The sequence below is a fragment of the Hemitrygon akajei genome, unplaced genomic scaffold (genome assembly GCF_048418815.1).
Source record: "Hemitrygon akajei unplaced genomic scaffold, sHemAka1.3 Scf000042, whole genome shotgun sequence".
NCBI lineage: Eukaryota > Metazoa > Chordata > Chondrichthyes > Myliobatiformes > Dasyatidae > Hemitrygon > Hemitrygon akajei.
In genome coordinates, this window is record NW_027331928.1 from 5869607 (window position 1) to 5890153 (window position 20547).

At 47.1% G+C, this 20547-nt stretch overlaps 1 protein-coding gene across 1 annotated transcript in view; it reads left to right on the plus strand.

Annotated features, from left to right (window-relative positions):
* Positions 1–10483, plus strand: part of LOC140720417 (killer cell lectin-like receptor subfamily B member 1B allele B) — a 30577-nt gene extending 20094 nt beyond the window's left edge. Inside the window, exons 6-9 of the mRNA XM_073035270.1 lie at positions 3144–3242; positions 8039–8181; positions 8524–8588; positions 9414–10483. Of these exons, the coding sequence (XP_072891371.1) occupies positions 3144–3242; positions 8039–8181; positions 8524–8588; positions 9414–9594 (488 nt within the window). The 3' untranslated portion in view covers positions 9595–10483. The remainder of the gene's footprint in view (positions 1–3143; positions 3243–8038; positions 8182–8523; positions 8589–9413) is intronic.
* Positions 10484–20547: the final 10064 nt, after the last annotated feature.

Consider the following 20547-nt stretch of genomic DNA (forward strand, 5'->3'; position numbering starts at 1 on the left):
CCAAGGCAGAGTACAAAATAAATGCAGGATACTTGGTAGTTTGCAGGAGCAAAGGGAGCTGGGGGTACATGTCCTCAGATCACTGAAAGACAACTCACAGGTAGATAGGGTATTTAAGAACGCTTATGGTTGTTAGCTTTCATAAGTCGAGGGATAGAATTTAAGAGACGCGATGTAATGATGCAGCTCCATAATACCATGGTTCGGCCACACGTGGAACACTGTGTCCAGATCTGGTCGCCTCACTGTAGGAAGGATGTGGAAGCATTGGAAAGGGTACAGAGGAAATTTACCAGGATGCTGCCTGGTTTAGAGAGTATGCATTTTGATCAGAGATTAAGGGAGATAGGGCTTTACCCTTTGGAGAGAAGGAGGATGAGAGTAGGTATGATAGAGGTATGCAGGATATGAAGAGGAATAGCTAAACTGGACAGCCAGCGCCTCTTCCCCAGGGAACCACTGCTCAATACAAGAGGACATGGCTTTTATGTAAGGGGTGGAATGTTCAAGGGGGATATTATAGGAAGGTTTTTTACTCAGAGAGTGGTTGGTGCGTGGAATGCACTTCCTGAGTCAGTGGTGGAGGCAGATACACTACTGAAATTTAAGAGACCACTAGACAGGTGTATGGAGGAGTTTGATGCGGTGGTTTATATGGGAGACTGCGTTTAAGGGGTCGGCACAACAGAGTGAGACGAATGGCCAGAATTGTGCTGTATTATTCTATGTTCCATAACACGGACAGACCACAAACCGTGATACAACACGGCCTATACCGTTACTTAATCAAGACTCATGCTGACACAGACACGCCATTCACCATCACATCAACAATGCTGTTACCGTAGCACGGTCACGACCTTCAACAAAACGCAGATGCACTCCTGACCGCGACACTGACACGACCATCTGTAACATCGACAGGCCCCCTGACTGTGTCACTGATAAACTCCTCAAGGCGACAACGACACACACCTCACAGTGACACCGACACGCTCATCACCGTGACACTGAGGTACCGTACACCGTGACGTGATCCGCTCTGCACCGCATCGTGACAAAGACTCACACGTCACTGTAACAACCCTTACCGCGACAGTATCACTCCTCAACATAACACCGATGTACCGCTCACTGAATCAATTACTCTCACCGCACCCTGACAACGGTAAACCTTTTAACAGATACCGACACCTAAATTTAGAATGACACAACGACATCATCATAGAACTCTCCGTTACACCGACACACACCTCAGCGTGACACTCTCACACACAACGTGGCCATATGCGACTGAGCTGGGAGAACCACTACAGCGCATCCTCAACATGAGCCTGGAGCAGAGAAGAGTACCCAGACAGTGGAAAGCATCCTGTATTGTCCCGGTACCGAAGAAACCACAACCCAAGGAGTTGAATGACATCAGACCTGTTGCCTTGACGTCGCACGTGATGAAGACCATGGAGCGGCTGATAATACAGAATCAAAGGCCACAAACCAGGCACGCCCAGGATCCTCTTCAGTTTGCGTATAAGGAGAAGCTGGGAGTGGAGGATGCTATCACGTATTTGCTGCACAAATCACTCTCTCACCTAGATGGGGTCAGTTGTGCTGTGAGGATTACATTCCTTGACTTATCTAGTGCCTTTAACACCATCCAGCCCAAGATCTTAAGGCACAAACTAACCGAGATGGGAGTAGACTCTCACATGGTGGATTGGATAGTGGACTACTTGACAGATAGACCTCAGTATGTGCGGTTGGGAGACTGTAGGTCTGACACGGTGGTCAGCAGCACAGGAGCGCCGCAGGGAACCGTACTCTCTCCGGTCCTGTTCACCCTGTACACATCAGACTTCCAATATAACTCGGAGTCCTGCCATGTGCAGAAGTTCGCTGATGACACGGCCATAGTGGGGTGTGTCAGGAATGGACAGGAGGAGGAGTATAGGAAACTGATATAGGACTTTGTGATATGGTGCAACTCAAACTACCTGCGTCTCAATATCACCAAGACCAAGGAGATGGTGGTGAACTTTAGGAGATCTAGGCCTCATATGGAGCCAGTGATCATTAATGGAGAATGTGTGGAGCAGGTTAAGACCTACAAGTATCTGGGAGTACAGTTAGACGAGAAGCTAGACTGGACTGCCAACACAGATGCCTTGTGCAGGAAGGCACAGAGTCGACTGTACTTCCTTAGAAGGTTGGTGTCATTCAATGTCTGTAGTGAGATGCTGAAGATGTTCTATAGGTCAGTTGTGGAGAGCGTCCTCTTCTTTGTGGTGGCGTGTTGGGGAGGAAGCATTAAGAAGAGGGACGCCTCACGTCTTAATAAGCTGGTAAGGAAGGCGGGCTCTGTCGTGGGCAAAGTACTGGAGAGTTTAACATCGGTAGCTGAGCGAAGGGCGCTGAGTAGGCTACGGTCAATTATGGATAACTCTGAACATCCTCTACATAGCACCATCCAGAGACAGAGAAGCAGTTTCAGCGACAGGTTACTATCGATGCAATGCTCCTCAGACAGGATGAAGAGGTCAATACTCCCCAATGCCATGAGGCTTTACAATTCAACTGCCAGGACTTAAGAACTTTTTAAAAGCTATCATTAATGCTTTTTGAGATAGTGATTTAGATGCATATAATATTTTTTTTACTGAGTTAAGTATTGTATGTAATTAGTTATGCTACCAACAAGTGTTTGGGACATTGGAAAAAAGTGAATTTCCCCATGGGGATGAATAAAGTATCTATCTATCTATCTATCTATCTATGACATGTCTCTCACCGTGGCACAGACATACCCTTCTCTTTGCGACCAGCACACCCCACGCCAGGATACCGTGACACGTCATTGTGACCCGGTACACTTCCCGCCTATCACAGTGACACCGACACGATCCTCACAGCAACTCGGACATGCTTCGCACGATACAGACGCAGACCCCTAAGGTAACAACAAAACCTTCACTGGAACATTGATTTTCCTCCAAGGTGGCGCCGACGCCTCTCACTGTGCCCAAAGGATGTGTTTCACTGTGACACCCTTCACCGTGATACCAACACAACACTCGCTGTGAACGGTTCGGTAGCGTGATGACTGACTCACGTAAAGGCTAAATATCCTTCACCATCTCTCTCAGTATCACAGATCCGTCACAAGTTCACTGACATGGAAACGAAGTACAGATCTGTCAACGAAACCAAGGCTCAAATCTGTGAATTGTTGACCAGCAGAAGAGGTGAGGCATCATCCCCCTCTTTCACCCGCTCCTCATCACAGGGCAGGCTTGGAGAGAGGAAGCGTCCCTTTGTGCTTGACATCGGCAGGGTGTGAGGAGATGGTATGGAGGGTGATCCACTCTGTGTTTGACCCGGTGAGTGTGTGATGGGGCTGCGTGGAGGAGGTTTCACTCTATCACTGAATCCAGGAGAGTGTGATGGGACGGTGTGGAGGGAGATTCACTCTGTGTCATCCACGGGAGTGTGTGATGGGACGGTGTGGAGGGAGATTCACTCTGTGTCTGACCGCCGGAGTGTGTGATGGGGCGGTGTGGAGGGAAATGCACTCTGTGTCTGACCCCCGGAGTGTGTGATGGGACCGTTCTGAGAGAGCTGCTCTCTGTGACTCGCCAGGAAGTGTGTCATGGGACGTAAGCAGAGAGGTTCATACTGTATTGAACTCGTGAATGTGTGATGGGACCGTGTGGAGGCAGCTTCTCTCTGTGTCTGACATTTTGCTGTGAGGTGTGTTGAGCAGCTGTAGAGCGAGAATCACTCTTCCTCTGAGAGAACGGGAGAGTTTATAAAACGAGCAGATTGAGAAGGGGGGTGTCATTTCTTCGGCAGTTTGGACCGGGCACGACTACGCAAGCGCGTGAAAGTTGGCCTCTGAAGTAGCGAGAGGGTTTAAAAAACGAACAGATTAACGGAGCGGGCACCGGAGTAGTGGGAGACAGAGTAGGAAGTGTTTGTCTCGAGAGGCTTCGGCGAGCAGAGATTGAGGACGAGCTTGCTCCCAATGAGGTAAGGCTTGGTAAGCTACTTTAATCTAATTCGGTTAGAAATAGGTAATGAAGGCAGCAGGTAGGGCAGTCGAGTTCTCCGTTTGAAGGACGTGGGAAGTCACGGCGAGCCAAATTGTCCCTGATCACTACACCTGTTAAAGGTGCATCCAGCTGCAGTGTTAGGGATCTGGAGCTGGAGCTGGATCAACGTCGGGTCATTCGTGAAGCAGGAACAGAAGTAGACAGGAGTTTCTGGGAGATAGTCACCCCTAAGAGTCAAGAGACAGGTTGCTGGGCGACCGCAGAACATCCCTGTGGCCGTTCCCATCAACAATAAGTACACCGTTTTGGAAACTGTTGATGGGGACAACCTACCAGGGACAAGTTACATTGGTCACGTCTCTGGCACGAGGCAAGGCCCTGAGCTCAGAAAGGAAGGAGCAAAAAGAGGAGAGCAGTCGAGATAGGGGATTCAATAGTTAGGGGGCAGATAAGAGGTTCTGTTTGAGAGATTGAGAATCTCGGATGGTCTGTTGCCTCCCCGGTGCCAGGGACCGTGATGTCTCAGAACGAGTTCTCAGCATTCTCAAGAGGGAGTGTGAGCACTCAGATGCCGTGGACCATGTAAGGATCAATGACGTGGATGGGAAGAGGGAGGAGGTTCTGCAAAGAGAGTTTAGGTAGTTTGATACAAAATTGAATGACGGGACTCCAGGGTTGCAATGTCAGGATTGCTACCAGAGCCACGTGCCAGTGAGGCTGGAAATAGGTGATAATGCAGCTAAATACGTGGCTAAGGAGTTGGTGCAGGAGGGAGGGCTTCATGTTTCTGGACGATTGGGTCTTGTTCCAGGGAATGTGGGACCTGTTACGATGGGACGGGTTGCACCTGAACTATAGGGGGACTAAAATCCTTGCGGGAAGGTTTGCTAGTGCTGCTGCGGTGGATTTAAACTAGATTTGCAGGGGGAACGGAACCAGAGTGATAGAGGAAATAGTGAGGTGGAGGAGGATAAAGGTAATGAGAGAACTGCAAGGTTAGTGGATGGAGCAAAGCCAGATCTAACATATAAAGAGGCTTTGAGGAATGAGAAGCAGAATAAAGGGTGTAAAGGTAGTAAGGTAGAAGGGATAAAGTGCGTGTTCTTCAATGCAAGAAGCGACAGGAACAAAGGAGATAAACTGAGAGCTTGGATAGGTACATGGAATTGGGATGTAGTGGCGATTATGGAGACGGCTGGCACCAGGGCAGGATTGGATTCCCAATATTCCTGGATTTCAGTGGTTTAAAAGGGATAGAGAGGGGGAAAGGGGGAGAAGGGGTGGCGTTACTGGTCTGGAATAACACTACGGCTACAGAAAGGGTGTCTAATGCAGCACGATCCTCCTTTGAGCCAGTATGGGTTGGTATCAGGAGCAGGAAGGGAGCGGTTACTCCACTGGGGGTATTCTATCGACTTCTAGCAGCAGAGACATCGAGGAACAGACTGGGTGGCATATTTTGGAAAGGTGGAAAAATAACAGGGTTCTTATCATGGATAACTTTAACTTCCCAAATATTGATTGGCACCTGATTATCTCCAATGGTTTAAATGGGGCAGAGTTTGTTAAGCGTGTCCACGACGGATTCATGTCACAGTATGTTGATAGGCCGACTAGGGGGAGTTCCATATTGGATCTAGTATAAGGATTTAAAGCCTGAACTTGCGGGTGGGGATTGGGACGACGTATTTGCAGGGAAATGTAATATGGATGTGTGTTTGATGTTTAGGGATCCCTTGCAGGATGTTAGGGATAAATTTGTCCCCGTGAAGAAGATAAAGAATGGTAGTGTGAAGTGATAAGTGAGGTGGAAAATCTAGTCAGGTGGAAGAGGGCAGCATACATCGGTTTATGAAGCAAGGATCAGATTGGTCTATTGAGGAATATAGGGTAGCAAGAAATTAGATTAAGAAGGGACTGAGGAGAGCACAAAGGGGGCATGAGAAGGCCTTGGCGAAACCCCAAGGCATTCGTCAATTATGTGAAGAACAAAAGGATGACCGGTGTGAAGGTAGGACCGAATAGAGATAAAGGTGGGAAGTTGTGCCTGTTGGTTGTGGAAGCGAGCAAGGTCCTCACTGAATATTTCTCTTCGGTGTTCACGAATGAGAGGGAACCTAATGACACTGAGGACAATATGAGCGAGGTTGAAGCTCAGGAGTATTGCTGATATTAAGGGAGAGGAGGTGCTGGAGTTGTTGAAGTACAATAGGACGGATAACTCCCAGGGGCCTGACAGAATAGTCCCCAGGCTGCTCCACGAGGCAAGGGAAGAGATTGCTGAGACTGGCTCGGATCGTTCTGTCCTCGTTGTCCACTGGAATGGCACCGGTGGATTGGAGGGAGGCGAATGTTGTCCCCTTGTTCAAAAAAGGAAGTAGGTGTAGTCGAGGTAATTATAGGCCTTACGTCTGCGGTGGGAACGATGTCGGAAAAGTTTCTTAGAGATCGGATCTACAGGCATTTGGAGAATCATAATCTGATCAGGAACAGTCAGCATGGCTTTGCGAAGGGCAGATCGTGTCTTGGAAACCTGTAAAGTTCTTTGAGGAGGTGACCAGGCATATAGATGAGGGTAGTGCAGTGGATGTGATCTCTATGGATGTTAGTTAGACATTTGATAAGTTTCCACACGATAGACTTATTCAGGAAGTCAGAAGGCATGTGATCCCAGGAGGTTTGGCTTACCTGCAGAAAGCTGTGTGACGTGACGGAGGGAGTATTTTCCGATTGGAAGTTGTGTCTAGTGTTGTTCCAAGAGAATCGGTTCTGGGAACCCTACTGTTCGTAATTTTTAATAACGACCTGGATGTGGGGGCAGAAGGGTGGTTTGGCAAGTTTGCAGACGACACAATGGTTGCTGGTGTTGTGGATAGTGTAGAGGATTGTTGAAGATTGCTGAGAGACATTGATAGGAAGCAGGAATGTGCAGAAGGTGCTCAACCCGTAGAAGTGTGAGGTGGTACACTTTGGAAGTACAAACACCATAGCAGAGCACAAAGTAAATGGCAGGATACTTGGTAGTGTGGAGGAACAGAGACAGCTGGATTTACATGTCCACATATCCCTGAAAGTTGTCTCACAGGTTGATAGAGTATTTAAGAATGCTTATGGGGTGTTGGCTTTCATAATTCAAGGGACAGTGTTTTTAGAGTCGCGAGGGAATGATGCATCTCTATAAAACCCTGGTTAGGCCACACTTGGAGTACTGTATCCAGTCTGCTTGCCTCACTATAGGAAGGATGTGGAAGCATTGGAAAGGCTACAGAGGAGATTTACCAGGATGCTGTCTGGTTTAGAAAGCATGCGTTATGAACAGAGATAACGGCAGCTAGGGCTTTACTGTTTGCAGAAAGAAGGAGGATGAGAGGAGAAATGATAGAGGTATACAAGATATTAAGAGGAATAGATAGAGTGGCCAGCCAGCACCTCTTCCCCAGGGCATCACTGCTGAATACAAGAGGACATGGCTTTAAGGTAAGGGGAGGGATATTCAAGGGGGTATTAGAGGAAGGATTTTTACTCAGAGAGTGGTTGGTGCGTGGAATCCACTGCCTGAGTCAGTGGTAGATGCAGATACACTGGTGAAATTTAAGAAACTGCTAGGCAGGTATATGGAGGAATTTAAGTTGGAGGATATATGGGAGGCAGGATTTCAGAGTCGGTACAACATGGTGGGCCGAAGGGCCTGTTCTGTGCTGTACTAATCTATGTTCTATATCTGTGTCTATTTGACGTGTATGCTGAGGTATTTTCCTCCGGGAGTGTGTGATGGATGGTGTGGAGGGATATTCACTGTGCCTGATCCTGTTAATGTGCGATGGGATGATGTTGGGGGCGGGGAAATACTCTTTGTGCCTGACCTCAGGTGAACGTGATGGGACCGCATGGCGTGAAATTCACTCTCTGCGTCCCACGGGTGTGTGTGATGGAAAAGAGTGCAGGGAGATTCACTCTGTGTATCACTATTCTTTGTTCCTGATTTCCAGAGCAAACCTGTTCCGAGAATTGGGTCACAAATAAAGACCGGTGTTATTACGTTTCCACGTTTGTAACATCTTTCTACAAAGCGATTCAAGATTGTTCAAACCGAGATTCAAGGCTGCTCGAAATCAATGCAAAGGATGAAGCGGTATGTGTCACAGCACGAGAAGATCCCACAGAAACACAGGAATCATCACACACTCCCGGGGTCAGACACAGAGTGAATCTCCCTCCGCACCGTCCCATCACACACTCCCGGGGTCAAACACAGAGTGAAACTCCCTCCGCACCGTCCCATCAGACACTCCCGGGGTCAGACTCATAGTGAATCTCCCTCTACACCGTCCCATCACACACTCCCGGGGTCAGACACACACTGAAGCTACCTTCACAGAGTCCCGGAAGAGATTCCTGTTGTAATCAACTGAGAGAAGCTCGGTATCATAGTTTTCGATTCTTGGCATTAATACAGTAAATTTAAATTTCCCAGAACTTTGTATCCCGCAACCTTGTGGACCAAACCCTTATATACTGGATTGGAAAATGCGAAAACGGGTGAGATTTGGACTGATCTGTCGGGTGAGAGTTGGGTATTGTGATAGTCCTGACGGGAGAAAATAGAATTCGTTTACAGTCTGAAGTAGTTTTGAGGAAAAAGTGAGGGGTATTGGGATTTGTTTGTATGTGTGTAGGGGGTCGCATTTTGGGACCGCACATGTCTGCTGGGGAAGGACAGGGCAGTGTGAATATTTTGGAAAATTGACGCATGTCTGTCAGGAGAGCGCGGTGCAGTGGGATAATTTTGGAGATAGTCGCCGGGCTGTGAGGCGAGGAAGCAGCAGCGGGATTAGTTCAGTGAATGACTTAGATCTCAGGGGCGTGAGTAGGACAACTGCATTAGTTTGGAGAACAGTACAGGGCGATGGGCACACAGTGAGTTAAAGTGATTAGTTCGGAGCTAGTCGCCAGGCTGCGAGGCGGGGGAGGAACAGTGTGATTCGTTTGCTGAATGACATAGATCTGAGGGAAAAGAGCTGGGCAGCGGGATGTGTTCAGGGACTGAAACATATCAGAGCGGAGAGGCTGGTCCTGTTTGACTCGTATGGGGACTGAAAGAGGAATCTGGTGAGGAAGCGGTTCGGTGGGATTAGTTTCGGGTCACAGGATTGTGGGGTGACATTGGGACCGTGGTGTCTGCCTGGGTACTGACACGGGGCCGTGGGGGGGGGGGGGAGAGTGGTTGAATGGGATGAGTTTGGGGACTCACGCAGGCAGTTAGGAGGGATCGAATTCATGGGATTAGCTTGGGGACGGACTTCACTCGGGACATCTACTGAAGCTGTTTTATCTCTGTTGAAATTGTTTAACCCTCCTGGATAGGAATGTGGACTGGAGTTTCCTGTACAAGGGGTCCTCTGGAACGCCCGTCTGCAGACAGTGCGGAAGGAGTAACCCTTGTGCTGGTGATCGGCGTTTCATCTGCGAGAAGTCGGCACCTTTATTCCCGGATATTCCTGAAAAGATCCAGGGTCTCTGTCAACAGCCAGAGGAGTCGACGTGAATCTAGTGACTACCCCTATTTTCTCCTCCTTCTCTCCCCTTCACTTTCACTCCTAAATCCTGTCAAATTCCATCCCCACACTCTCTGACCCTCCCTCCTACTCAATCTCATCCTCTTGTCGCAACCATATTCTCCCCACTGGACACCGACAAAGCCCTCTCGCCATCTATCCCCTTCTTTCTCGCCATTTCCCCCGTCCCGCTCTTCCCCGCTCCCTCTACATTTCTCTCTACCCACTCTCCTCCCCTTATTTCCTCGAACTTTCTCCGCCCGCACTTTCCCTGCTCCCTCTGCCCACCTCTTACACCTCTCTCCCCTTCCCTCCCCCAGGCACTCCCTACCTCCCCTTCCCGTTCTATCTAAACCCTCCGTCTCTCTGATCTTTCCCTCTCTTTCTGCTTTCCACCCACTCTCACCTCAATCCTGTGCCGTCTGGTTCTCGATAACCCAACCCAGGGTGAAAGTCTGTGCGCATTCCCTCTGTCTCTGACCTTCTCAGGTTTATGTAACTCTGTAAATTTACAACTGCGCTCCAGGGAATGAAGTCCCAATCTTCCCTCCCTCTCTCCATAACTCAGTCCTCCGAGTTCTGGTAGTATCCCTGTAGAACACCCTGTAGAATATATCCAGTTCACTGACATTTTGTCCTAAATCAGGGCGGCCTGACCGACGTCTTGTCCCACGGCAACGTGACCTCCCAACTTCTGTATTCGGTGCCCTGATTGCTGAAGACCAGCGGGCCTAGTGTCCTGTCCACCCTATCGGATGTTTTCCACAGGAATCTCTGTCTGAGTTATTATCTGAAACTTATAAGGCCTGAAATTAGTTCTTTTGAATAATCAGTACGGTGCAAAGATGTACAATTAAAGTAAATCACAAATATTAATAAACACCGCAGAAATGTCATGTTAGTGTTGCTGCATTGAAAGATGTGATGGCGCAGGGGAAGAAGCTGTTCCTGAATCGCTGTGTGTGGGTGTTCTGTCTCCCGGAGCTGTCAAATACTCCTCCTATAATACCATGTCCAATCCCGTTATCATTCCCGTGAACCCTCTCCAATGTCTCACATCCCCTGTGAGATAAGCGATCGAAACCTGCTCACAAAACTCCAAATGTGACCTCACCAGTGACGTATTAAACCTGAGAATGACGTCCTTGCGTTTATGTCCCAGTCCTCTCGGATTGAATGCTGTCATCGCATTTGCCTTCCTCACCACCGGCTCAAGCTGCAGGTTAAACTTCTGGGAAAGCTGCACGAAGTCTCCCAAATCCCTCTGCACCGCAGATTGTTTTTAACCCTTACACACTGTGCCGGTCATGTTTGACCCGTTTTCACACGTGGCAACAGTAAAAACACCCTGAAGGTTTATACTTTTCTACAGGTACTACAAATGTTTGTACATTGAGGCTGTTCCGGGTCGGATTTGACCCGTAAATATTGAAATGGATTTTAGATTTCTGAAAAATCAATTAAATATTCATCACCCATTTATTAACGTCAGATAGGCTATTTATACATACTAAATAGATCTGCGGTTCAAACTTTGTATAGTCACATGTTATGAGGGGATTCTTGGGCCGGCTCAAAATTGACCCAGACCATTCTGTGAATGTATAGAATATGAACAGGTTGCCTGGGTTAAAAAAAAAATCCCTCCCTTTCGAAAATATTCTCCGATTTAATTTCTTTTTTTTTTTCAAATTGCATGACCATCCGCTTCGCGGCACTGTATTCTATCAGCCGCGTATATTCCCATTGTCCTAATCTGTCTGAGCGCTTCTGCAGGCCCGCTGCTTCCTCAACACAACCTGTCGATCGGGAAGTTGCTACCGACTGTGGTTTCCGGATGAGGGAGTCTATCATCCCGTCGCAGAGGGACGGACCCCAGCCCGGGATTTGGAGTCGGTGATTAAAACTGGGAGCACGTGCGCGCTGAATAATCCACATCCTGTCACGCGCACTCACAGTATCCGGGACAGAATTCCAGACGACTGGGATGGCGGAGTGATGGGGATTGCTGAGAGGGGAGAGTGGAGGACGGAGGGGGTTTAGTTCTCCTATTGACATGGGTAGTGTATGATAGGATTGTGCGGGTTTTGTGCTGGGAAGTTGCAGTTGAATTAAACAATATCTGAACGGTGAATGTGTGAAGGAATGGGGAACAGGGAACTCACTCTGTGTCTGTACCAGAAAGAATGTGATGGGACAGTGTCGAGGTAGAATCACGTGTTTGACCACGGGGATCTGCCATGGGACGGTGTGGAAGGAACTGCACTCTGTGTCTGCTCCGGAAAGTGTGTGACGGGATGGTGTGGAGGGATCTTCGCACTGCGTCCGATCCCGGGAGTGCGTTTTAGCACGGCGTGGAGGGAGTCGCACTCTGTGTCTGACCCCGGCAGTGTGTGATGGGACAGTGTGGAGGGAGATTCAGTCTCTTTGACTCCGGAAATACGTTATACGACTCTGAGTCCAAGCTTCACTCCTTTTCCGAAAATTTGGGAGAGCGCGGAGGGAGCTTCATTCCTTGTCTGACCCGGAGCTTGTGTGATGTAATGTTGGAGAGGGAGCTTCACTCAGCGTCTGACTCCGGGTGTGAATGATGGGATGGTATGGAGGAGTCTCGCTCAGGGTCTGACTGATGGTGTCAGAGACTCATCAGCAAGAGAAAATAAAGATAGAAATATAGGAACATAGAAAACCTACAGCACAATGCAGGCCCTTCGGCCCACAATGTTGTGCCGAACACGTCCCGACCTTAGAAATTACTCGGCTTACCTCTAGTCCTCTATTTTTCTAAGATCCATGTACCTATCCAAAAGTCTCTTAAAATACCCTATCGTGTCTGGCTCCACCACCGTTACCGGCAGCCCATTCCACACACTCACCACTCTCTGAGTAAAAAACTTACCCCTGACATCGCCTCTGTACCTACTCCCCAGCACTTTAAACCTGTGTCCTCTGGTCGCAACCATTTCAGCCCCGGGAAAAAAGCCTCTGACTATCCATACGATCAATTCCTCTCATCATTTTGTCGTTATACGATGACTCTCTGTCAGGTCATATTGGGAGGAAAATAGACCGAATGTTCAGTTCGCAAGAAACTGGGTGACGGTCCGGAGATTCAAAGGGAATAAACTTCCAGTCCCTTTACAGCGGCTCCCTGTGGCCAAGAGGCTCAATAACAGGTATACCAGTTAGTATGCCTCTGGGTGGGAGAGACAGGTTAAAATGGCCAAGTGGAGATATATCTCACAGGTCGGGGCGACACATGAACATCCATGGATACAGCCAACGCTGACAACGTTACTCCAGAAACAAGGTGCAAAACACATTGTCAGCATTCAAACACGGCAGAAAGCACAAAAATATGTATAAAATAGAAAAAAAATACCAGAGCAGTTTGAGGCCTTGTGTCAACTGAATACCACTAATAACTGCAGTCGACCACAACAGAGCCTGTCGTCTGCCGAGCGAACACTGGGGGGCAGCACAGACTCCTGCCTGGAGGCCACGCCACACCGCTCTACCGTGAGAGGAGACACAGAACTGTTGTTTGATTTGTTTTCAGTTTACTTATTGTTTCTTTCTTTATTATCGCAAAGTCAGAGCATTAGCAATGTCTGGCCGGAGAGTTGAATACTCCTTTGCGAGATGTGGGAAGGCAGGGAGACCTCAAGAGTTCCTGACAACTTCACCTGTAAGAAGGTCATCCAGCTGCAACTTCAACACTCCCTGCCCTGCACACGTCCTGACCCCCTTATCGTCTACCTTCCTGGCTCCCTTACCTCCTGAATCCCCGAAAACTATCCCTACCTACGTCGTCCCTCCACTCTCTTCTCTCTCTCTCTGTTCACAGGCAATTGTGGGAGTATGAGGGGGAGGTGACGTCTGGTGTTACACCACCACACCCCCACACCCTACACCCGATATCTATCTCCTCTACATTCGTGTTCATCACTGCCGTCTTCTTTTACATACCCCGTCTCCATCAACCCTTCGTCCCCTACAATCCTTGCTAACTCCGTTATGTCCTCCTTCTCCATCTACTCTCTCCGTCTCCCTGACCCGCTCCGTCCCCTACTCTCTCCACGGTTCCATCAACACTCTCGCTCCTCTATACACCTCTGTTCATCTGGAATATGAACAGACAAGCTCTGTTCATCTGCATTTCTAGGGAGAAAAGGGGAGACGTGACGGCTGGTATTACAACACCCAACCCCCTCTTCCGGATGTTGATCTCTCGGTTCTGAGCCTGTTCACTGCTCTGTGTGGACAGGACGGTATTGTGGTTCCACACCATTTTCTCCCAGTGACCACTATCTCAACACCACGTCCCTACTCCCTCCCCCTGAACCTCTCCCACTTCTCCGCTCTTCACTGCTCACCATCTGAACAGAAACAAACGCACAGTCTCCAGGATGGAGACACAATGAAGGACTACTGGAACGGCGGACTGCTGGGGGTGGGGAGAGGAAAACAGCTTCTGAACCCGGAGTGTGTGAAGGGACCGGGGGGGAGGGAGTTTCAATCTGTGCCTGACCCCGGGTCTGGGTGCTGAGACGGTGTGGGGTGAATTTCATTCATTGTTTGAATTTGTATCCGTGTGATGAACCGGGGCAAAGGGGGCTCCTATGGTTAGAGTAAACCGTATTTGAGTGAAAGTTGGAGGGCTTATCAATTTCATGCTATAAGGAGGAGAGTCTCGCGTGAGAGAAGGCACAAAACTGTTGGCAAATGTGTTTTTCAATTTATTTATTGTTTCGTTTGTAATTGCAGTTAGGAAGAGCAGTAAGCATGCCTGACAGGAGAGTTGACTGCTTGCCTTGCACGTTGTGGGAGGTCATGGAGACCTCCAGAGTGCCTGACAACTTCCCCTGTACGAAGGTCATCCAGCTGCACCTTCAAACACTGTGCGTTACAGAGTTGGATCTGGAACTGTATGAATTCGGGACCATTCGGGAAGCTGAGCGGGTAATAGGGAGGATATATAGAAAGGTACTTACAGCCAAGGTGTAGGATACAGGAAACAGTGTGACGGACAGGAAGGTGAAAGGGGTTAAACAGCCAGAGCCAGTGCAGAGACCCCTTGTGGCCAACCCGCTCAATAAAAGGTAGACCACTTTGGATTTTCTGGATGGGAGGAGGGAGGTGCAAATGACCAAGCAGGGGAAAGTCTCACCGGTCAGGTCTCTGGCATTGACTATGGTTCTGTGGCTCAGGAAGGAATGGGGTGAGATGTGGCGAGCTGTATTGATAGAGAGTTCTTTGTTAGAGGAACAGAATAGAGGTACTGTGAACGAGAACGCGATTTATCGGTGGTATGTGGTCCCCAGATTTACAACGATGTGGCCTGGATTGGGGAGCATGCCTTATGAGTTTGAGTGAACTCGACCTTTTCTCCTTGGAGCGACGGAGGATGAGTGGTGAACTGATAGAGGTGTACAAGATAATGAGAGGCATTGATCGTGTGGATAGACAGAGGCTTTTTTCCAGGGCTGAAATGATTAACATAAAAGGGCATTATTTTGTGGTGCTTGGAAATAGCTACAGAGGAGGTGTCAGGGTCATTTGTTTACGCAGAGAGTGGCGAGTGCGTGGAATGGACTGCCGGAGGCGGTGGTGGAGGCGGAAACGATAGGGTCTTTTGTGATTCTCCTGGATAGGTACAAGGAGCTTGGTATAATAGAGGTTTATGGGTAAAGCCTAGGTAGATCAAAGTTAAGGACATGTTCGGCACAGCTTTGTGGGCCGAAAGGCCTGTGTTGTGCTGTAGGTTTTCTATGTTTCTATGTTTCTGTGTTATGGGCACCGGTATATAGGAAAGAAGAGGGAGCCGGTTCTGCAAACTTATGTATGTGCAAGCGTGCACAAAATTATAAAGAACATTCAGTTTAACATGTGGCTAAAGAGTTAGGGTTGGAAAGAGGTCTTCATATATTTGATTCACTGTACTCTCTTCAACGGAAGGTGCGACCTCTACCGACGAGGCGGTTTCATTTCAGATCGTTTCAACTCAATTTGTTTTATTAGAATTCTATCACACAGAAAAGCCCAGGAATTCAGCCAGGATCAAGCTGCTGAGCACAATAGAAACAGTCACACACGGCACAAAGCACATAGTTGAAGTCAGAAGTCTATGTAAACCTTAGTCAAATGCATTTTTACTCAGATTTTCCCAATTCCTGACATTTAATCCTGGGAAACATCCCCTGTCTTAGTTCAGTTAGGATCACTACTTTAATTTAAGAATGCAGAATGTCAGAATAATGGTAGAGAGAGTGATTTATTTCAGCTTTTATTTCTTTCATCACATTCCCAGTGGGTTACAAGCGTATATACACTTCGAGTGAAGTCATTAAACCTTATTGTTTAAACACTCCACAGATTTCAGATTCGCATACTATAGTTTAGGCAAGACGTTGAGATCATTTAATGTTTTGCATATAAACACATAAGAATTACAGCACAAAAAACAGAGAAGTTACCCATATAACCATATAACAATTACAGCAAGGAAACAGGCCATCTCGGCCCTTCTAGTCTGTGCTGAACATTTACTCTCCCTTAGCCCCACTGGCCCGCACTCACCCCATAACACTCCATTCATTTCCGGTCCATATACCTATCCAATTTTAATTTAAATGGTAATACCGAACCTGCCTCTACCACTTCTACTGCCAGCCCGGTCTACACAGCTACCACTCTCTGATTAAAGTAATTCCCCCTCGTGTTACCCTTACACTTTTGCGCCCTAACGATCAACTCATGTCCTCTTGTTTGAATCTCCCCTGCTCTCAATGGAAAAAGCCTATCCATGTGAACTCTATCTATCCCCCTCATTAGTTTAAATAGCTCTATCAAGTTCCCCCTCAACCTCCAACGCTCCAAAAAAGATAAAGACCTAACTTGTTCAATCCTTCCCTGTAACTTAGGTGCTGAAACCCAGGTAACATTCTAGTAAATCTCCTCTGTACTCTCTCTATTTTATTGACATCTTTCCTATAATTCAGTGACCAGAAATGTACGTAATACTCCACATTCGGTTTTACAAATGCCTTGTAAAATTTTAACATTACATCCCAACTCCTATACTCAATGCTCTGATTTATAAAGCCCAGCACACCAAAACCCTTCTTCACCAGCCTACCCACATGAGATTCCACCTTCAGGGAATTATGCACCATTATTCCTACAACACTGTTCTACTGCATTCTTCAATGCCCTACCATTTAACATGTATGTCCTATTTGGATTATTCCTACCAAAGTGAACCACCTCACACTTATCAGCATTAAACTCCATCTGCCATCGTTCAGCCCACTCTTCTAACTGGCCTAAACCTGTCTGCAAGACTTTTAAAACGACATCATTATCAACAACGCCACCTATCATAGTATCATCTGCATACTTACTAATCCAATTTGCCACCCCATCATCCAGATCATTAATATATATGACAAACAACATTGGACCCATAACAGATGCCGGAGGCGCACCACTAGTCAACGGCCTCCAACCTGACAAACAGTTATCCACCACTACTCTCTGGCATCTTCTCTCCATCCACTGTGGAATCCATTTTACTACTTTAATATTAATACCGAACGATTGAACCCTCCTAACTAACCTTCCGTGCGGAACCTTGTCAAAGGCCTTACTGAAGTCCATATAGAAAACATCCACTGTTTTACCCTCGTCATCTTTCCTCGGAACCTCTTCAAATAATCCAATAAGATTTGTCTAACATGACCTTCCACGCACAAATCCATGCTGACTGTTTCAAATCAGATTCTGTCTATCCAGATAATTATATATACCATCTCTAAGAATACTTTCCATTAATTTACCCACCACTGATGTCAAAATGACAGGCCTATAATTGTCAGGTTTACTCTTAGAACCCTTTTTAAACAATGGAACCACATGAGCAATACGCCAATCCTCCGGCTCTATCCCCGTTTCTGATGACATTTGAAATATTTCTGTCAGACCCGGAGATTTATCCGCTTTTATATTCCTTAAAAGTCCCAGTACTTCCTCCTCTTTAATTGTCATAGTTTCCATAAATTCCCTACTTGTTTCCCTTACCTTACACAATTCAATATCCTTCTCCTTAGTGAATACCTATGAAAATACATTGTTCAAAATCTCCCCCCTCGCTTTCGGCTCCACAAAAAACAGTCTACTGTAATTCTCTAAGGGACAATTTTATCCCTCACAATCCTTTTGCTGTTAATATAACTTTAGAAACCCTTCGGAATTATTGTCACCTTACTTGCCCATGCAACCTCGTATCTTCTGTTAGCTTTCCTAATTTCTTTCTTAAGATTCTTTTTTATATTCTTAATATTCCTCGAACAACTCATTTACTTCATCCTACCTATATTTATTGTAGCTCTCTCTCTTTTTCCGAACCAAGATTCCAATAGCCCTTGAAAAACATGCCTCTCTCAAACTTTTGACCTTTCCTTTTCAACTTGACAGAATCATAAAGGTGCTGTACGCTATAAGTGTCTCCTTTAAATGACCTCCATTTCTGTATTACATCCTTCCCATAAAACAAATTGTCCCATTCCATTATTTCTAAATCCTTTCGCATCTCCTCAACGTTAGCCTTTCTCCGATCAAAAATCTCAATCCTGTTCCCAGTCCTGTGCTACTCCATAATTTTATTGAAACTAATGGTATTGTGATCACTGGACCCGAAGTGCCCCCCAGATCATACCTCCGTCACCTGACCTATCTCGTTCCCTAACAGGAGATCCAACACTGTCCCTTCTCTAGTTGGCACCTCGATGTATTGCTGCAGAAAAACTATCCTGCACACATTTTACACGCTCCAAACCATCCAGCCCTTTACCAGAATGGACCTTCCAGTCTACGTGTGGAAAATTAAAATTTCCCACAATAAGAACCTTGTACTTACTACACATATCTGCTATGTCCTGAAAAACGTGCTCCTCCAATTCTCGGTCCCCATTAGGTGGTCTATAATACACCGCTATAAGTGTTAATATACCTTTTCCATTCCTTAATTCCACCCAAATCGGTTCCCTGCACGAGCCCTCTAATCTATCCTGCCAAAGCACCGCTGTAATATTTTCTCTGCGAAGCAACACCTCTCCCTTTTGCGCCCCAGGTTCTAAAACACCGGATGCAACGAAATCCAGGAATATTTAGTTGCCAATCACACCCGTCCTGCAACCATGTTTCACAAATAGCCACATCATATTTCCAGGTATCAATCCATGCTCTAAGCTCATCCACATTTCGTACTATGCTCCTTGCATTAAAATAAATGTATTTAAGAACCTCTTCACCTCTTAGTCTCTGTTTACCCCTAACTGTGCAAACAACTATGTTATCTTTTTCTTCCTTCTCCACTAGATCTTCGGTCTGAGCGCTCCACTTCTCTATCACCTGCCTATCCTCCCTCACACTCCGTCTACTAGCTTTCTCTATTTGTGAGCTAACCTCCTCTCTCCTAGTCTCTTCAATTTGATTCCCACCCCCCAACCATTCTAGTTTAAAGTCTCCTCAGTTTTTATGAACTGGAGCTTGTTTTTTAAGAACTGAGGAAATGATTGTGCTGAACGCTGAGCTATGGACAATAAACCGCATCCTGACGTAACTATTGCTGTTGTGCAATGGTCCAGGGCCCGGTGGAGAGAAAAGGAGATTGCACCCGTTGTGGACCTATCGTGGAGAGACACAATGTGCAGCTGGTCAACATTCAGGGCTCTCTATAGATACTCTGAGATGCTAACATCCGGGATATTCAGATAATTCGAGAGGCTTGCCGGGTGACAGACAGGACTTATGGAGAGGCAGTTACACCCAAGGTGGAGGACACAGGAAACTGGGTGACAGCGTTGCAGAGGAAGGCGGTTAATGAGCCAGTGCAGAATACCCCTGTTGTCATCATCATTAGTAGAATGTAGAACACTTTAGATACAGTCGCGCAAACGAGCTAACAGAGAGAGTCTGAAGAGCGGGTGTGGGGTGTGGGCTAAGCCTCATTGAAACCTACCGAATGCTGAAAGAACAAGACAGGATGGATACGGAAGGTCGCTTCCTTTGGTGGGGGGCTGCGGAACTACTGTAAACACCCTCAGAATTGAGGGGCACCCTCTCAGAACAGAGGTAGGGAGGAATTATTTCTTTAGCCAGGGAGTCGTGAATCTGTGGAATGTTCTGCCACAGACCGGATGAGGCCAAATTTCAGGGATTATTAAAGCCAGCTTTTTATCGTTGCTTTATCTTCTCCTAATCTGGAATTGAATGCTGACGTTGTATTAGCATTCCTCACTACCTACTCCACCTGTAACTTAATTTTGAGTGAACCCTGCACAAGGGTGCTCAAACCCATTTCTACGCAGACGGTTGAATTTTCTCAATATTCAGAAAATAGTCTACACCTTTATTTCTGCTGCGAAATTGCATGACAATGCCCCTTCAGAAACGGTATCCCATCAGGCACTAGTTTGCCCATTTTCCTAATCTGTATAAACCCCTCTGTAGCCTCTCTGCTACTTCAACACTGTTTGTTGATCGGAACTGTTATGGCCGATCTTCACCGAGTGTGGTTTCCCGATGAGGAAGTAAAGCATTCTGTTGCAGAGGGAGATGCAACGGCCCGGGATTTGGAGCTTGTTGATAAGAACTGAGGAAATGATTGTGCTGAACGCTGAGCTGTTGTCATAAACCGCAGCCTGATGTAGGTATTGCAATTGTCCAGATGGTCCGAGGCCAGGGGGGAGACTGTCTGATCTTGTTCCATTTGGCTACCAGTGGCATGGGTAGGATAAGTGAGGAGGTGATACAGGGAGTTAGGTTAAAGGGCAGGATCTCCAATACCATTGCTAGCCGTGCTAAGAACCATGAAGGTAGTACAGTTTACGCTCATGGGTTTCAGGTAATTACAGAGAGGTGGGAGACAGAGTTCCAGAACA